This window comes from Salmo salar, chromosome ssa16 (assembly GCF_905237065.1).
Source record: "Salmo salar chromosome ssa16, Ssal_v3.1, whole genome shotgun sequence".
NCBI classification, from domain to species: domain Eukaryota; kingdom Metazoa; phylum Chordata; class Actinopteri; order Salmoniformes; family Salmonidae; genus Salmo; species Salmo salar.
Genome location: NC_059457.1, coordinates 4,253,425 through 4,266,458, shown reverse-complemented (window position 1 = coordinate 4,266,458; position 13,034 = coordinate 4,253,425). Strand labels below are relative to the sequence as shown.

Here is a 13,034-nt window from a genome sequence, read left to right as displayed (position 1 = left end):
CTGGGATGGGTTTTTGTCGGTGGAAACAAGATGGCGGCTCTGGCAAGAGCGCCAACATATATACTCGAATAGATGTCAGAAGTATCCCTCATCGAGCATTTTGTTCACAACCTGCACGTCTTTCATGCATCATGAAGACCAGGAGGATGTTTTATAGTAGGGATTGAATAAACTAGGACCGTTATTAAAGTCAGCAAGATGTGCGAGAGCTATGCTCGCTCGCTGCTGCGTGTGTCGGTGGCGCAGATCTGCCAAGCGCTGGGCTGGGATGCAGTGCAGCTCACAGCCTGCGACCTGCTCTCCGATGTTCTTCACAGATATATCCAGCAGTTAGCTAGGGGTTGTCATCGATACTCGGAGCTGTGTAAGTACTGTATTTCAGACATGTCCACTGTAAATTAAATTAATATATCTAGGTATTGGGTCGCGTTGTTTATTCCACGCTCTGTGACTAGCGCCCCCTCCAATCAAGGCCTAGTGCTGAGGTTGTCAGGGACATGTACAGTAAAGTTAGCCTAGCCGTTAGTCATGTAAACAATGACTAGGTTGGTTTGCAAAAGCCATTTCCCAAACATTACATTGATTTAATGTTTAGCTAACTACAGTCATTATATACATTTAGTCGCTTATGACCATGTTTGTTTCTTAATTTGAAACGGGTCATACTGTGGTGTGGGTGCTAACTAGCTAGCTCAGATGTCAACATGGGGGAGTGTTCTAACATAACTGTAGTTCCAATGAAAACAGTGTGGCATCTTGTTTAGAAATGGGCTTAAAAAAAGACTAAGTAACGTTAGCTGTAAATGGCACTGTCTTTCCTGGGTTGAATTTAATCAATGATTTGCTGAAGGCATAATTGATGGTCTAAAAAAAATAACTTTTGTCTGATTTTTGAAAATCTCTTACGTCATGCAATGGTGTAAAAGACTCAGTTAGTTTGTTATAGTGTGTACACTATAGACGGGTTGGTTGTTTAGCAACAACCGACGCATGCGCAACTGTGGGGCAAAAACAGACAATGTTGGCTTAGATTGTTGACAACATGTAAACTTTATTGAAAACTTAAGTACATTTTCACAATGTCATGAGCACTTGTCTCTCAAATGTGTACTTACAGCTGTTGGTTTCCCAGCTTGCTAATTTGAGCTATATTGCATAGGCGTGACTTCAGTCAAAACACCTCAAAACAAAACATGGTATCAAGAACAAGATAAAACTAACTGAAACAAGCCACCCACGATCCCCCACATAGCAGCTTCTAGTCATTGTTGCCAGCTATCTGGCCATCCAGAATCACAATAACACAGACGTCTGCCCCATTGAAGCATGCGTATCGTTTTTTACTTTATCAGCTAACCCATCTATAGTACATGTATCATATATGCATGCATAGAAGGAAACATAAAGGTTTGATCACGTCTCATGCATGCACTTTTCCTCTCGTCCTAGATGGGCGAACAGACCCAGTACTGGAGGACGTGGGCCAGGCCTTCAGACTGCTGGGTGTGAGCCTGTCTGAGCTGGAGGACTATGTCCATAACCTGGAGCCTGTGGGGTTCTCCCAGCAGACACCTCTCTTCCCCCTCAGCAAAAATAACATGCTGCAGTTCCCTCAGCCTGGAGCGGGGGTACGAGGGGATGCCGAGGAGAGGAGGGAATACATTCCAGATTATATGCCACCCTTGGTCTCTTTGCAAGAAGGTGGGGACTTTTAACAATATTAATTGTGTGTGTGAGGGAACTGTGTGTGTGAGACTAGGGCTGTGGCGGTCATGACATTTCGTCAGCCGGTTATTGTCATGTAAATGACTGCTGGCCTCGGTAATTGACCGTTAATTAACATAAGGACATTAACATCTCCAGGCCTCCACACATACAAGCCGCTGATGTGCGCCTTTGGAACATCTACATTTAAAGTCTAATAAATTAGTTTAATATACATCATCACAATAAATACATTATTTATTTTAGGCAGGTCTAAAGAATCATGATATGAAGAAAATGTATTTCAGAAGAACAGAATGTATGTTATATGCTTAGCCTATTTCACTACACGTATCAACCACTGTTTGAGGAGCATGCAGCCTCTTGCTGTGTGACAGGTTATATTCCGCCAAAACTCTGTATGCCATAGACTCGCCAACAGCGTTCCTGCAGCTACCCAGTGCTTAATTTGCGAAACCAACTGAAATCTGTTCTGGAACGTCGATAGCAATGTTTTCACAATGAAACATATTGCATTAAACTGTTGACAGCCCCTCTCGAGAAAGGAATGAAGGAGAGAGAGGCGGAGATGGAAACGAACAGTGGTGAGATATTCTGTTGCCAAAGGTAATGTCAGCCTATTAATTATGAAAATATAAAAAATGCCTTTATTACTAGGCTATTCAAAATCAAATACAAATGCACTATAATTGTAGGCTAACTCGAAGCCGCCCTGCACAATCAATGAGCCAACAGCATCACCAAGGCCTATAGGTTCTCTCCTAGACTCATGGATAGAAAGTTTGGAACGTAGCATAAGGTAACCAGCCCATCCAGTATGCATAATACAGTCCAGTACTATAATTAGTTTAATTTTGGAGTATAGGCTAGACCAATTAAATCATTATTTTAAAAAATATATGTTTTTCTGCCATGCGTATTCGGCTATAAAGGCACAATCATTATTTTAAATCTGTTTTTTTATAGGCCTATGCATAAGCTCTAATACAGTGCCTTCAAGAAAGTATTCACACGTTAACTTTTTCCACATTTTGTTTGTAAAAAATAGTCTGAATTTAAAATGGATTAAATTGACTTTTGTTTCCCACTGGCCTACACACAATACCCCATAATGTCAAAGTGGAATTATGTTTTTCAGAATGTTTAAAAGCCGCCCTGACAAATGCATCTACATCTACATTTGGGGCGACAGGTAGCCTAGTGGTTAGAGCGTTGGACTAGTAACCGAAAGGTTGCAAGATCGAATCCCCGAGCTGACAAGGTAAAAATCTGTCGTTCTGCCCCTGAACAAGGCAGTTAACCCACTGTTCCTAGGCCGTCATTGAAAATAAGAATTTGTTCTTAACTGACTTGCCTAGTTAAATAAAGGTAAAATAAAAATTAAGCTGCCGAATCAATTAACTCTAGTCAAACTGCTCGATAGCGAGAATAGAATCCCCTCGCCTCATTATCCAATACTAGTAAGGTGTGAATGCTGTTAAGGTAATCAGGTGGAATAGTTTCACAAATAAGAAAGTTGTTGCAGTGCATTGCGGTTAATGAGAGAACATCTAGATACTAATGTGATACAAAATCCCAATGTTGATACTAGATTGAACATGCCTACCCATTTAGAAATATTACTTTGCATAATGGGGATAATCTAAACCAAAGGGAGAAAATGTCCAGAGATCCAAATGGCACTCACACAGAGCATATACAGTGTCTTCAGAAAGTATTCACAACCCTTGACTTCTTTCCACATTTTGTGCCTGAATTTAAAATGGATTAAAATCTGATTTTGTGTCACAGGCCTATAATGTTAAAGTGAAATTATGTTTTTTGATATTTTTACAAATTAATAAAAAATTGTTATGGCAAGCCTAAATAAATTCAGGAGTAAACATTTGCTTAACAAGTCAGATAAGTTGCATGGACTCAATCGGTGTGCAATAATAGTGTTTAACGTGATTTTTGAATGACTACCTCATCTCTGTACCCCACACATACAATTATCTGTGTGGTCCGTCAGTCTTGCAGTGAATTTCAAACACAGATTCAACCACAAAGACCAGGGGCAAAGAAAAGAAGGGCACTTATTGGTAGATCGGTTTAAAAAATAAATAAAAAAAACCTGAATATCCCTTTGAACATGGTGGAGTTATTAATTACACTTTGGATGGTTTATCAAAACACCCAGTCACTACAAAGATACAGGCGTCCTTCCTAACTCAGTTACCACTCAGGGATTTCACCATCGGGCCAATGGTGACTTTAAAACAGTTTGAGTTTTATTGACTGTGGTAGGAGAAAACTGAGGATGGATCAACAACATTGTCGTAACAAGACCTTAATACTAACCTAATTGACAGAGTGAAAAGAAGGAAGTACAGAATAATAATATTCAATTTGACAGAGCTTGAAGAATTTTGAAAAGAATAATGGGCAGATATTGTTCAATCCAATTGTGCAAAGCTCTTAGAGACTTGCCCAGAAAGACTCAAAACTGTAATCATTGCCAAAGGTGATTCCTTAACGGGGTATTTCAGTATCCATTTTGAATACATTTACAAAAGTTTCTAAAAACAGGTTTTCACTTTGTCATTATGAGGTATAGTGTGTAAATTCAGGCTGTAACACAAAACAATTTGGAACGTCAAGGGGTATGAATACTTTCTGAAGGCACTGAATGCTTATGGGTGTTTTGATTTAATCTTAGAGAGCGCTGTCCATTTAGTTGTGTTAGGCTTTGAAACAACATCCACAACGACCATGTTTTCCACTCAGTTTCAACCTGTTGTTGAACTTCTTTCTTCAAATTGATCATCACAGTGAGGTCAGTTTTAAAAAGCATGATACTGTTCTGATGAGTGTTTGATGGGATTTTCGATTGCATTTGCTTTGATGTCAGAGTGGTTAGAGGGACAATAGAGCGCTGAGTACCAGGCCATTAGCAACCTGACAGTTGTTAACGAGTTGGGGACTGAATGCATGTCCAGAGTGCCTAAGAGGAGATCACCGTGACCGTTTGACTGCGGTTATGACTCATGACTGCTGGGGTAGCGGTAATATGTTCACCGCAACAGCCCTACATGAGACACGTGTGCGTGCATTCGTGTGTTAATGGGGTTACGATGGACAGATAATCAATGCTTCCCCCCCCCTTTGTCCTTTAATACAATACTAATCAGAGGGTGAGATTGATTGAATGACAGTAATGAACCTTTGACTTTCTCTCACTCTCCCTCTGCTTCTCTTTGCTGTGTCTCATCCTCTCTCCCTTCTCCCATCTATAGAAGAGGAGGAGGAAGAAGCCCTGGCTGATATGGGCACCTCTGCCGAGGCCATGCAGGTCCCGCTTGACGATACAGACGAGGACATGGATGACGACGAGGTGGTGAACGATGAGAACCACCCTGTGAAGAGACACCTGGACAGCCCCGATGCCGCCATGGGTATGATGCCCACCTCCAAGAGGCCTCGCATGCACCCTGGCTTCAGCCCGGACTGGAGCATGGAGCCCAGGGAGCCCCTCACCTCCCTCAACCCTCAGCGTGTCCCTCCAGGCATGATGGCCTCCCATTCCCACGACAGCATGGGTTCAATGTCTCTGTCCCCAGAGACACCTGGGCCTCCGACATTGTTCAGACCCCAGCCGGTGACCCCAGGGAGACACTCTGATCATAAGTCTCATGGCGGTCAAGGCCGCAAAGGGCCCAAAGGCTCATCCCCTGGTAGGCCACGGACTAAGTCCCCAAAGGGGGTCAATGCTGGTGGGGCTATGTCAGGCAGCCCCATCCGCTCGCCCAAATCTTCCAAGGAGCGGAAAAAGTCCCCGGGCCGGACCAAGAGCCCTAAAAGTCCCAAGAGCCCCAAGATGGGTTCTGGAGTCAAGTCTGGTTCTCACTCCCAGGGAAAAGCAGAGGCTCAGGCCTTGGCCCTACAGAGACTTCCCCTGTCGGCCCTCAGCGAGAGGATGGGAAAGGAAAACATCCACGTGCGGCAAAGCCTGGAGGACCGCGACCCGGCGGGTTTCGTCTCTGATAAACTCTGCGAACCTGGCGGCGACAACGCTGATATTGACGATTCTATCGACGCTGTGATTGCCAGGGCATGCGCTGAGCGGGAGCCTGACCCGTTTGCCTTCTCATCAGGCTCTGAGTCGGAGAGTGATGGCTTCTCCTCTCCACGGAGGCTTACTATCATGGAGCCAGGCGGAACTCCTAAGCTCTCGCTGGGTGCCAACAGCCTGGGTAAAGACACTTCTACGCCGCTTCACCTCAACGCAGGCGGTGGCCCCGGGAACTGGACCATGGACGACTCCATCAACGAGGTCCTACGTAAAGTAAACCAGGGAGGTCCCAATGCAGGACACCCCCAAGGCGAATCATACCTGTCCTCAGCATCCGCCTCGCCCCCGACCCCTGAGCCCCTCCTCAAGATGTACGAGGAGAAGAACAAGCTTGTCTCCTCGGCTGACATCAAGAAGAAACTCAAGAAGGAGCTGAAGACAAAGATGAAGAAGAAGGAGAAAGGAGAGAAGCCAAAAGATAAAGAGAGGGATAAGGACAAGGGGAAGATGAAAGAGAAGAACAAGGATAAGAACAGGGATAAGAGCAAAGATTCTTTCTCCAAGGAGGCCAAGATGCCGTGGAAGGACTTCGGTAACAAGGACGATGACCTCAGGGAACACTTCCTGGGTCAGAGGTCAGGGTTTGGCGGACCAGAGGGCTCCATGATCAAGATCAAGTCGCGAGATGGAGGGGATGGCAGTGGCAGGAAGGAGAAGGACAAACACAAAGACAAAAAAAAGGACAAGGAGAAGAGCAAGAAGGGCAAAGACAAGCGGGACAAGGGTAAGGACCGGCAGAAGATATCCTCCCTCACCCCGTTCGGTTTGGTTGACACGCCTGCCCTGTTCAGCCCATCGACGTGTCTCCGCCTACCCTCCATGCTGCCTCCTCTTCCGCCTATTCTCCAGGAAAAGGATGTGAAGAGCAAGGAGAAGGACAAGAAGAAAGACAAGAAGGAGAAGAAGAAGAAGAAAGATAAAGACAAGGAGAAGGAGAAGGAGAGGGAAAAGTCCAAGGAGAAGGAGAGGGAGAAAGAGGAGAAGAGGAAAGAGAAGGAGAAAGACAAGGAAAAACGGGAGAAGGAGAAAGAGAAGGAAAAAGAGAGGATTAGGCTCGAAAAGGTAAGTTGTGTTTTTCCAGTATTGATTTATAGTGTAGCGTTTATAACAGTGACTAACTGGTTGCTCTCCTTTCTTCCCTCTGTCACAGGTGAGGGTGGAGACTCCAGTGGCTGTCCCATCACCAGTCATCCCCAGGCTTACCCTAAGGGTTGGGGCTGGCCAGGACAAAATGTATGTTTCTCAATTCAATTAAACTTTCTGTCCATATATATGTCCCTTCATTTAACTTACAGAGCATTCGGAAAGTATTCAGACCCCTTCAGTTTTTCCACATTTTGTTACGTTACAGCCTTATTCTAAAATGGATTAAATAAGAGGTACATTATTTACATAAGTATTCAGACCCTTTGCTATGAGACTTGAAATTGAGTTCAGGTGCATCCTGTTTCCATTGATCATCCTTGAGATGTTTCTACAACTTGGAGTCGAGCTGTGGTAAATTCAATTGATTAGACATGATTTGGAAAGGCTCACTCACACTTGTATATAAGGTCCCAACGTTGACAGTGCATGTCAGAGCAAAAACCAAGCCATGAGATCGAAGGAATTGTCCGTAGAGCTCCGAGACAGGATTGTGTCGAGGCACAGATCTGGGGAAGGGTACCAAAAAATGTCTGCAGCATTGAAGCTCCCCAAGAACACAGTGGCCTCCATCAGTCTTAATTGGAAGAAGTTTGGAACCACCAAGACACTTCCTAGAGCTGGCCAAACTGAGCAATCGGGGGAGAAGGGCCTTGGTCAGGGAGGTGACCAAGAACCCGATGGTCACTTTGACAGAGCTCCAGAGTTCCTCTGTGGAGATGGGAGAACCTTCCAGAAGGACAACCATCTCTGCAGCACTCTACCAATCAGGCCTTTATGGTAGAGTGACCAGACTGAAGCCACTCCTCAGCAAAAGGCACATGACAGCCCGCTTGGAGTTTGCCAAAAGGCATCTAAAGGACTCTGACCATGAGAAGCAAGATTCTCTGGTCTGTGGAAACCAAGATTGAAGTCGTTAGCCTGAATGCCAAGTGTCACGCCTGGAGGAAACCTGGCACCGCTCATCACCTGGCCAATACCATCCCTACGGTGAAGCATGGTGGTGGCAGCATCATGCTGTTGGGATGTTTTTCAGCAGCAGGGACACAGGGTGATTAGTCAGGTTTGAGGGAAAGATAAACAGAGCAAAGTACAGAGAGATCCTTGATGAAAACCTGCTCCAGAGAGCGCTCAGGACCTCAGACTGGGGCGAAGGTTCACCTTCCAACAGGACAACGACCCTAAGCACACAGCCAAGACAACGCAGGAGTGGCTTCAGGACAAGTCTCTGAATGTCCTTGAGTGGCCCAGCCAGAGGAGGGACTTAAACATGATCGAACATCTCTGGAGAGACCTGAAAATATCTGTGCAGCGACGCTCCCCATCCAACCTGACAGAGCTTGAGAGGATCTGCAGAGAAGAATGGGAGAAACTCCCCAAGTACAGGTGTGCCAAGCTTGTAGCTTCATAACCAAGAAGACTCGAGACTGTAATCGCTGCCAAAGGTGCTTCAACAAAGTACTGAGTAAAAGTTCTGAATACTTATGTAAATGTAATATTTGTTGATTGATGAGGGGAGAAAAAACAATTTAATCAATTTTAGAATAAGGCTGTAATGTACTTTCCAAATGCACTGTAATTTGTCCACATCATACAGGTACATCAAACACATACAACACATATGAAACCATACATAGAAATACTGTACCTAACAAATCTTGTTGGCTCTGCGCTGCAAGGCAGCTGTATTGTTGATCCGCATGCAGTAATGTGTCATAGGCTCTGGTTTGACCCCCCCCCCTGTTTCTCTTTATATCCATCTCCAGAGTAATCAGTAAGGTGGTTCCCAATTCCGAGCCATCGCTGCCACCACCCAAGATGCCAGCACCCAAGATCACCGCCACTAAATCAGGACCTGGCAGTCGCCTTCAGCCCCCACCACCTCCACCACTATTGTCCCCAGTTGTACCCTCGTTGCTCTCCCCCGCCTCCATTCTGTCCTCCAGCAAACTGCCTGTACGCAGTGTGATCACTGAAACTGTCAGAACATACGTGGTGAGTCCCAGTCAGACCCTCTACCTCAACCATATACAAAATGATGTATCTGTCATGGCTATCCTCTATCTCAGGGCTTCTCAAACTTTTTGGGGCCGGGGACCCCTTTTGTGATAGCAACTTCATCAGGGAATAGCCTACAAGGAGTTTGACTGTGATGTCTGCAGTGCATGGCTGGACTAGTGTTGTCACGACACCAGAATTTTGACTTCGATACCAGGTTTAGTATCACAATACTCGATACCACGGCAAAAAAAGAAGGCATATTAGTTTAAAGTCACAGAATGGCCCTTGATCCAGACAGGGGAACTCAGCTATTGCTCTGTTCAGTTGCTGGGCATCTTTTGAGTTCAACATCATTACATTTAAAAAATAATTTAAGTCAAGTTTTTCAGAGACAGACATGTATGCTTTAATGAATAAATTATACAATCAATGTGACTTTGTTTTTACCAATCTAACTACATAAAATAATGGCAATTTATTTGAATGGTAAATCTCTATTGATGAACTGGATGTAGCTTAGGCAGAGTCACAATACAGGTGAATACATATTCAATAGGAGTGTGTGTTGCATTGAGTTAGTGAGCATGTTTTGGATGATATCATGGGGCTAAAGATTACAAACAATCTGTTTTTCTTCCATTTGGGACTTATATTATTGTACTGATCATCAACATTTGCATAGAAGTGGCTTATTTTCTAAAAGTGCGCGCTGTCTCTTTAACCAGTAATGAGTCATTCACAAGGCAAGAGGGGGGCGGTGGTCTGAGCCCTACTCTCACACAGTCAGTTCGCTGAGGCAATATGTCATCTTTGGGAGAGACACGTGAGAGAGAACGATTTTAAGTGAATTAATAAAGTTGGTGGCAATCAGCTTTAAAATCAGTATATTTTTTGCTTTGTTTGCATATTATCACAAACAAAGTACTAGGGTAGTGAATTGATGTTAGCTTCAGCTGTAAGCTAGCAAGGAAAGTTAGCCTACAAATCTGGAAGCTACCAGTATTTTCTTGCATTGTAAAGTGTTCAGGGGACATCGGCTGCACTGATACAGACTTGATGAGTGAGACACATTTGACAGAATTACCGAAATCTCTCTCTTTTTTTTACCAAGTCTGGTTCATCCTTGGGACAAATTTCCAAACGCCTGAAGGTACCACGTTCATCTGTACAAACAATAGTACGCAAGTATAAACACCATGGGACCACGCAGCCATCATACCACTCAGGAAGGAGATGGGTTCTCCTAGAGATGAACATACTTTGGTGCGAAAAGTGCAAATCAATCTCAGAACAACAGCAAAGGACCTTGTGAAGATGCTGGAGGAACAGGTACAAAAGTATCTATATTCACAGTAAAACGAGTCCTATATCGACAAAACCTAAAAGGCCGCTCAGCAAGGAAGAAGCCACTGCTCATAAACTGCCAGAAAAAACTGCCAGAAAAAAGCCAGACTACGGTTTGCAACTGCACATGGGGACAAAGATCGTACTTTTTAGAGAAATGTCCTCTGGTCTGATGAAAGAAAAATAGAACTGTTTGGCCATAATGACCATCGTTATGTTTGGAGGAAAAAGGGGGAGGCTTGCAAGCCGAAGAACACCATCCCAACTGTGAAGCACGGGGGTGGCAGCATCATGTTGTGGGGGTGCTTTGCTGCAGGAGGGACTGGTACGCTTCACAAAATAGATGGCATCATGAGGAGGGAAAACTATGTGGATATATTAAAGCAACATCTCAAGACATCAGCCAGTAAGTTAAAGCTTGGTCGCAAATGGGTCTTCCAAATGGACAATGACCCCAAGCATACTTCCAAAGTTGTGGCAAAATGGCTTAAGGACAACAAAATCAAGGTATTGGAGTGGCCATCACAAAGCCCTGACCTCTATCCTATGGAAAATTTGTTGGCAGAACTGAAAAGTGTGTTTGAGCAAGGAGGCCTAAAAACCTGACTCGGTTACACCAGCTCTGTCAGGAGGAATGGGCCAAAATTCACCCAACTTAGTGTGGGAAGCTTGTGGAAGGCTACCTGAAATGTTTGACCCAAGTTAAACAATTTATAGGCAATGCTACCAAATACTAATTGAGCGTATGTAAACTTCTGACCTACTGGGAATGTGATGAAAGAAATAAGAGTTGAAATAAATCATTCTCTCTAATATTATTCTGACATTTTGCATTCTTAAAATAAAGTGGTGATCCTAACTGACCTAAGACAGGGAACTTTTACTAGGATTAAATGTCAGGAATTATGAAAAACTGAGTTCAAATGTATTTGGCTAAGGTGTTTGTAAACTTCCGACTTCAACTGTATATTCTTATTTTAGTCCTGAGTGTCTTGTTGCTTACACTTTCTCTCCATAGATTCGTGATGAGTTGGGGAACCAGATCTGGATCTGTCCTGGTTGCAACAAGCCTGATGACGGCAGTCCCATGATCGGCTGTGATGACTGCGATGACTGGTACCATTGGTAAGAAAGGTTTTGCTTCATTCATTCATTTATCTACTGTGGTTCAGTCCAGCTGATATGACTAGTTATTGCTGTAGAAGCATAGTGAGGAACATTTACTAGGATACTAGTTGTTGAAAACTAAAAAATATACTTATGCTGCGCTGTGGAAAGCTGATATCCATTTTTACTTTTATATCCCTCCAACTTCCCTCCTATTTTCACTCACTCACTGACTCCGTTCTTCTCTCCTCAGGCCATGTGTTGGGATGGTCTCGGCCCCTCCCGAGGACCAGCAGTGGTTCTGTGTGAAGTGTGCTGGCAAGAAGAAGGACAAAAAACACAAGAAGCGGAAACACAAAGTGCATTGAGACTATGCAAAACAAAGCACACTTTGGACTTTTCATTAGCTGGACTGACTGCTTCTTCAAGCCATACTGGAACACTCTTGGCACTGCTGTAAAAAAAAAAAGAAAACAAAGAAATTAAAAACATGACAGATAAGACATTCACACATCCTGATGATTTTTAGTGAATGACATGAGCCTAACAGACTCTTTAACCAGCACATATCCAACCTCAGCTTTTAAGGCTACGTCCTAGTTCTGTACCCTTCTCCCAAAGTGTGCATGTGGCTTGCACACTAAAAGCATTGGATTGATGTAAGCATTGGCTGGAGAGAGTTTCCACCATTGTTTAAATCTAGAGAATTAGGACGCAGTCTTTGTTGTGAGAGCCCTTGGCCCAGCGTTCAGTAGGTGTGATGCCGTCACAGAGATCATGCCTTTCCATCATCGTGGTTACAAACCGATCACTGTTGAGTTCAATGTGTCAAAGATAGCATTGGCACGGCATAGAGAAAAATCTACATTCATCCATCTTCATATTATTCTTGTTGTTTTGTTAGTATTTCCATAGCCTGGTCCGTTATCTGTTTGTGCTGTCTTGCCAACTCCTTTGGCTTGAGTTGGAGATGGCAAGACAACACAAACATATCTGGGAACAAGGCTAGTATTTCCACAAAAAGGTCAATAACATCAAACTGAATGACAGATTCAGATCCCCCTGGTTTTCTGCAGTATCATTTAAATATGTCATGTATATAAAGGTAACTGCATTTGTGTGTATTATAAAATGCGTAAATACCAACTTCCAACCAAGCCAAGTGCATTCTGTTCTTAGGAGTCTTCTGACTTGTTAAATCAATTTCCAAATGATTGGTTTTTAATGATTTTCTGTATTATTTTTTTTAATTAACTTTTTATTTTTTCCCCTTCTTATGAATTGTCCCCCAATCAGAGTTATACTGTAGCTGTGCTCGTTGTACACGTATCTCATTTTGTTGATATTTACAATATTAAAGCCTAACCGTCTCATTGCCATCAATTTTTTTTTCAAAAGAAGTCACTCATTTGTACCTAACTTCTCTGTACGCAACTTTACTTTGATATCATTTGAGGGCATACGCACTTCTATCTTCCTTCATGCATTTACATTGATTGTTCTGTGCAATTTTGAACCTTTCCTTATACATTTTTCCCTTTGTTTTGATGCATTTAATTAATGAAAATACAGTGGAAATATTTTAACAAAACAGTGAATTTGA

The 13,034-nt window shown here is 43.4% G+C and overlaps 1 protein-coding gene across 1 annotated transcript; it reads left to right on the top strand.

Annotated features, from left to right (window-relative positions):
• The first annotated feature begins 10 nt into the window (after positions 1-10).
• LOC106573064 (transcription initiation factor TFIID subunit 3) lies at positions 11-12,814 on the top strand. Its single transcript, XM_014147730.2, has 7 exons — positions 11-364; positions 1,450-1,701; positions 5,001-6,898; positions 6,987-7,069; positions 8,746-8,974; positions 11,343-11,449; positions 11,685-12,814. Exons 1-7 carry the CDS (start codon positions 199-201, stop codon positions 11,797-11,799), a joined length of 2,850 nt encoding a protein of 949 aa, XP_014003205.1. The 5' UTR covers positions 11-198; the 3' UTR covers positions 11,800-12,814.
• The last annotated feature ends 220 nt before the right edge of the window (positions 12,815-13,034 follow it).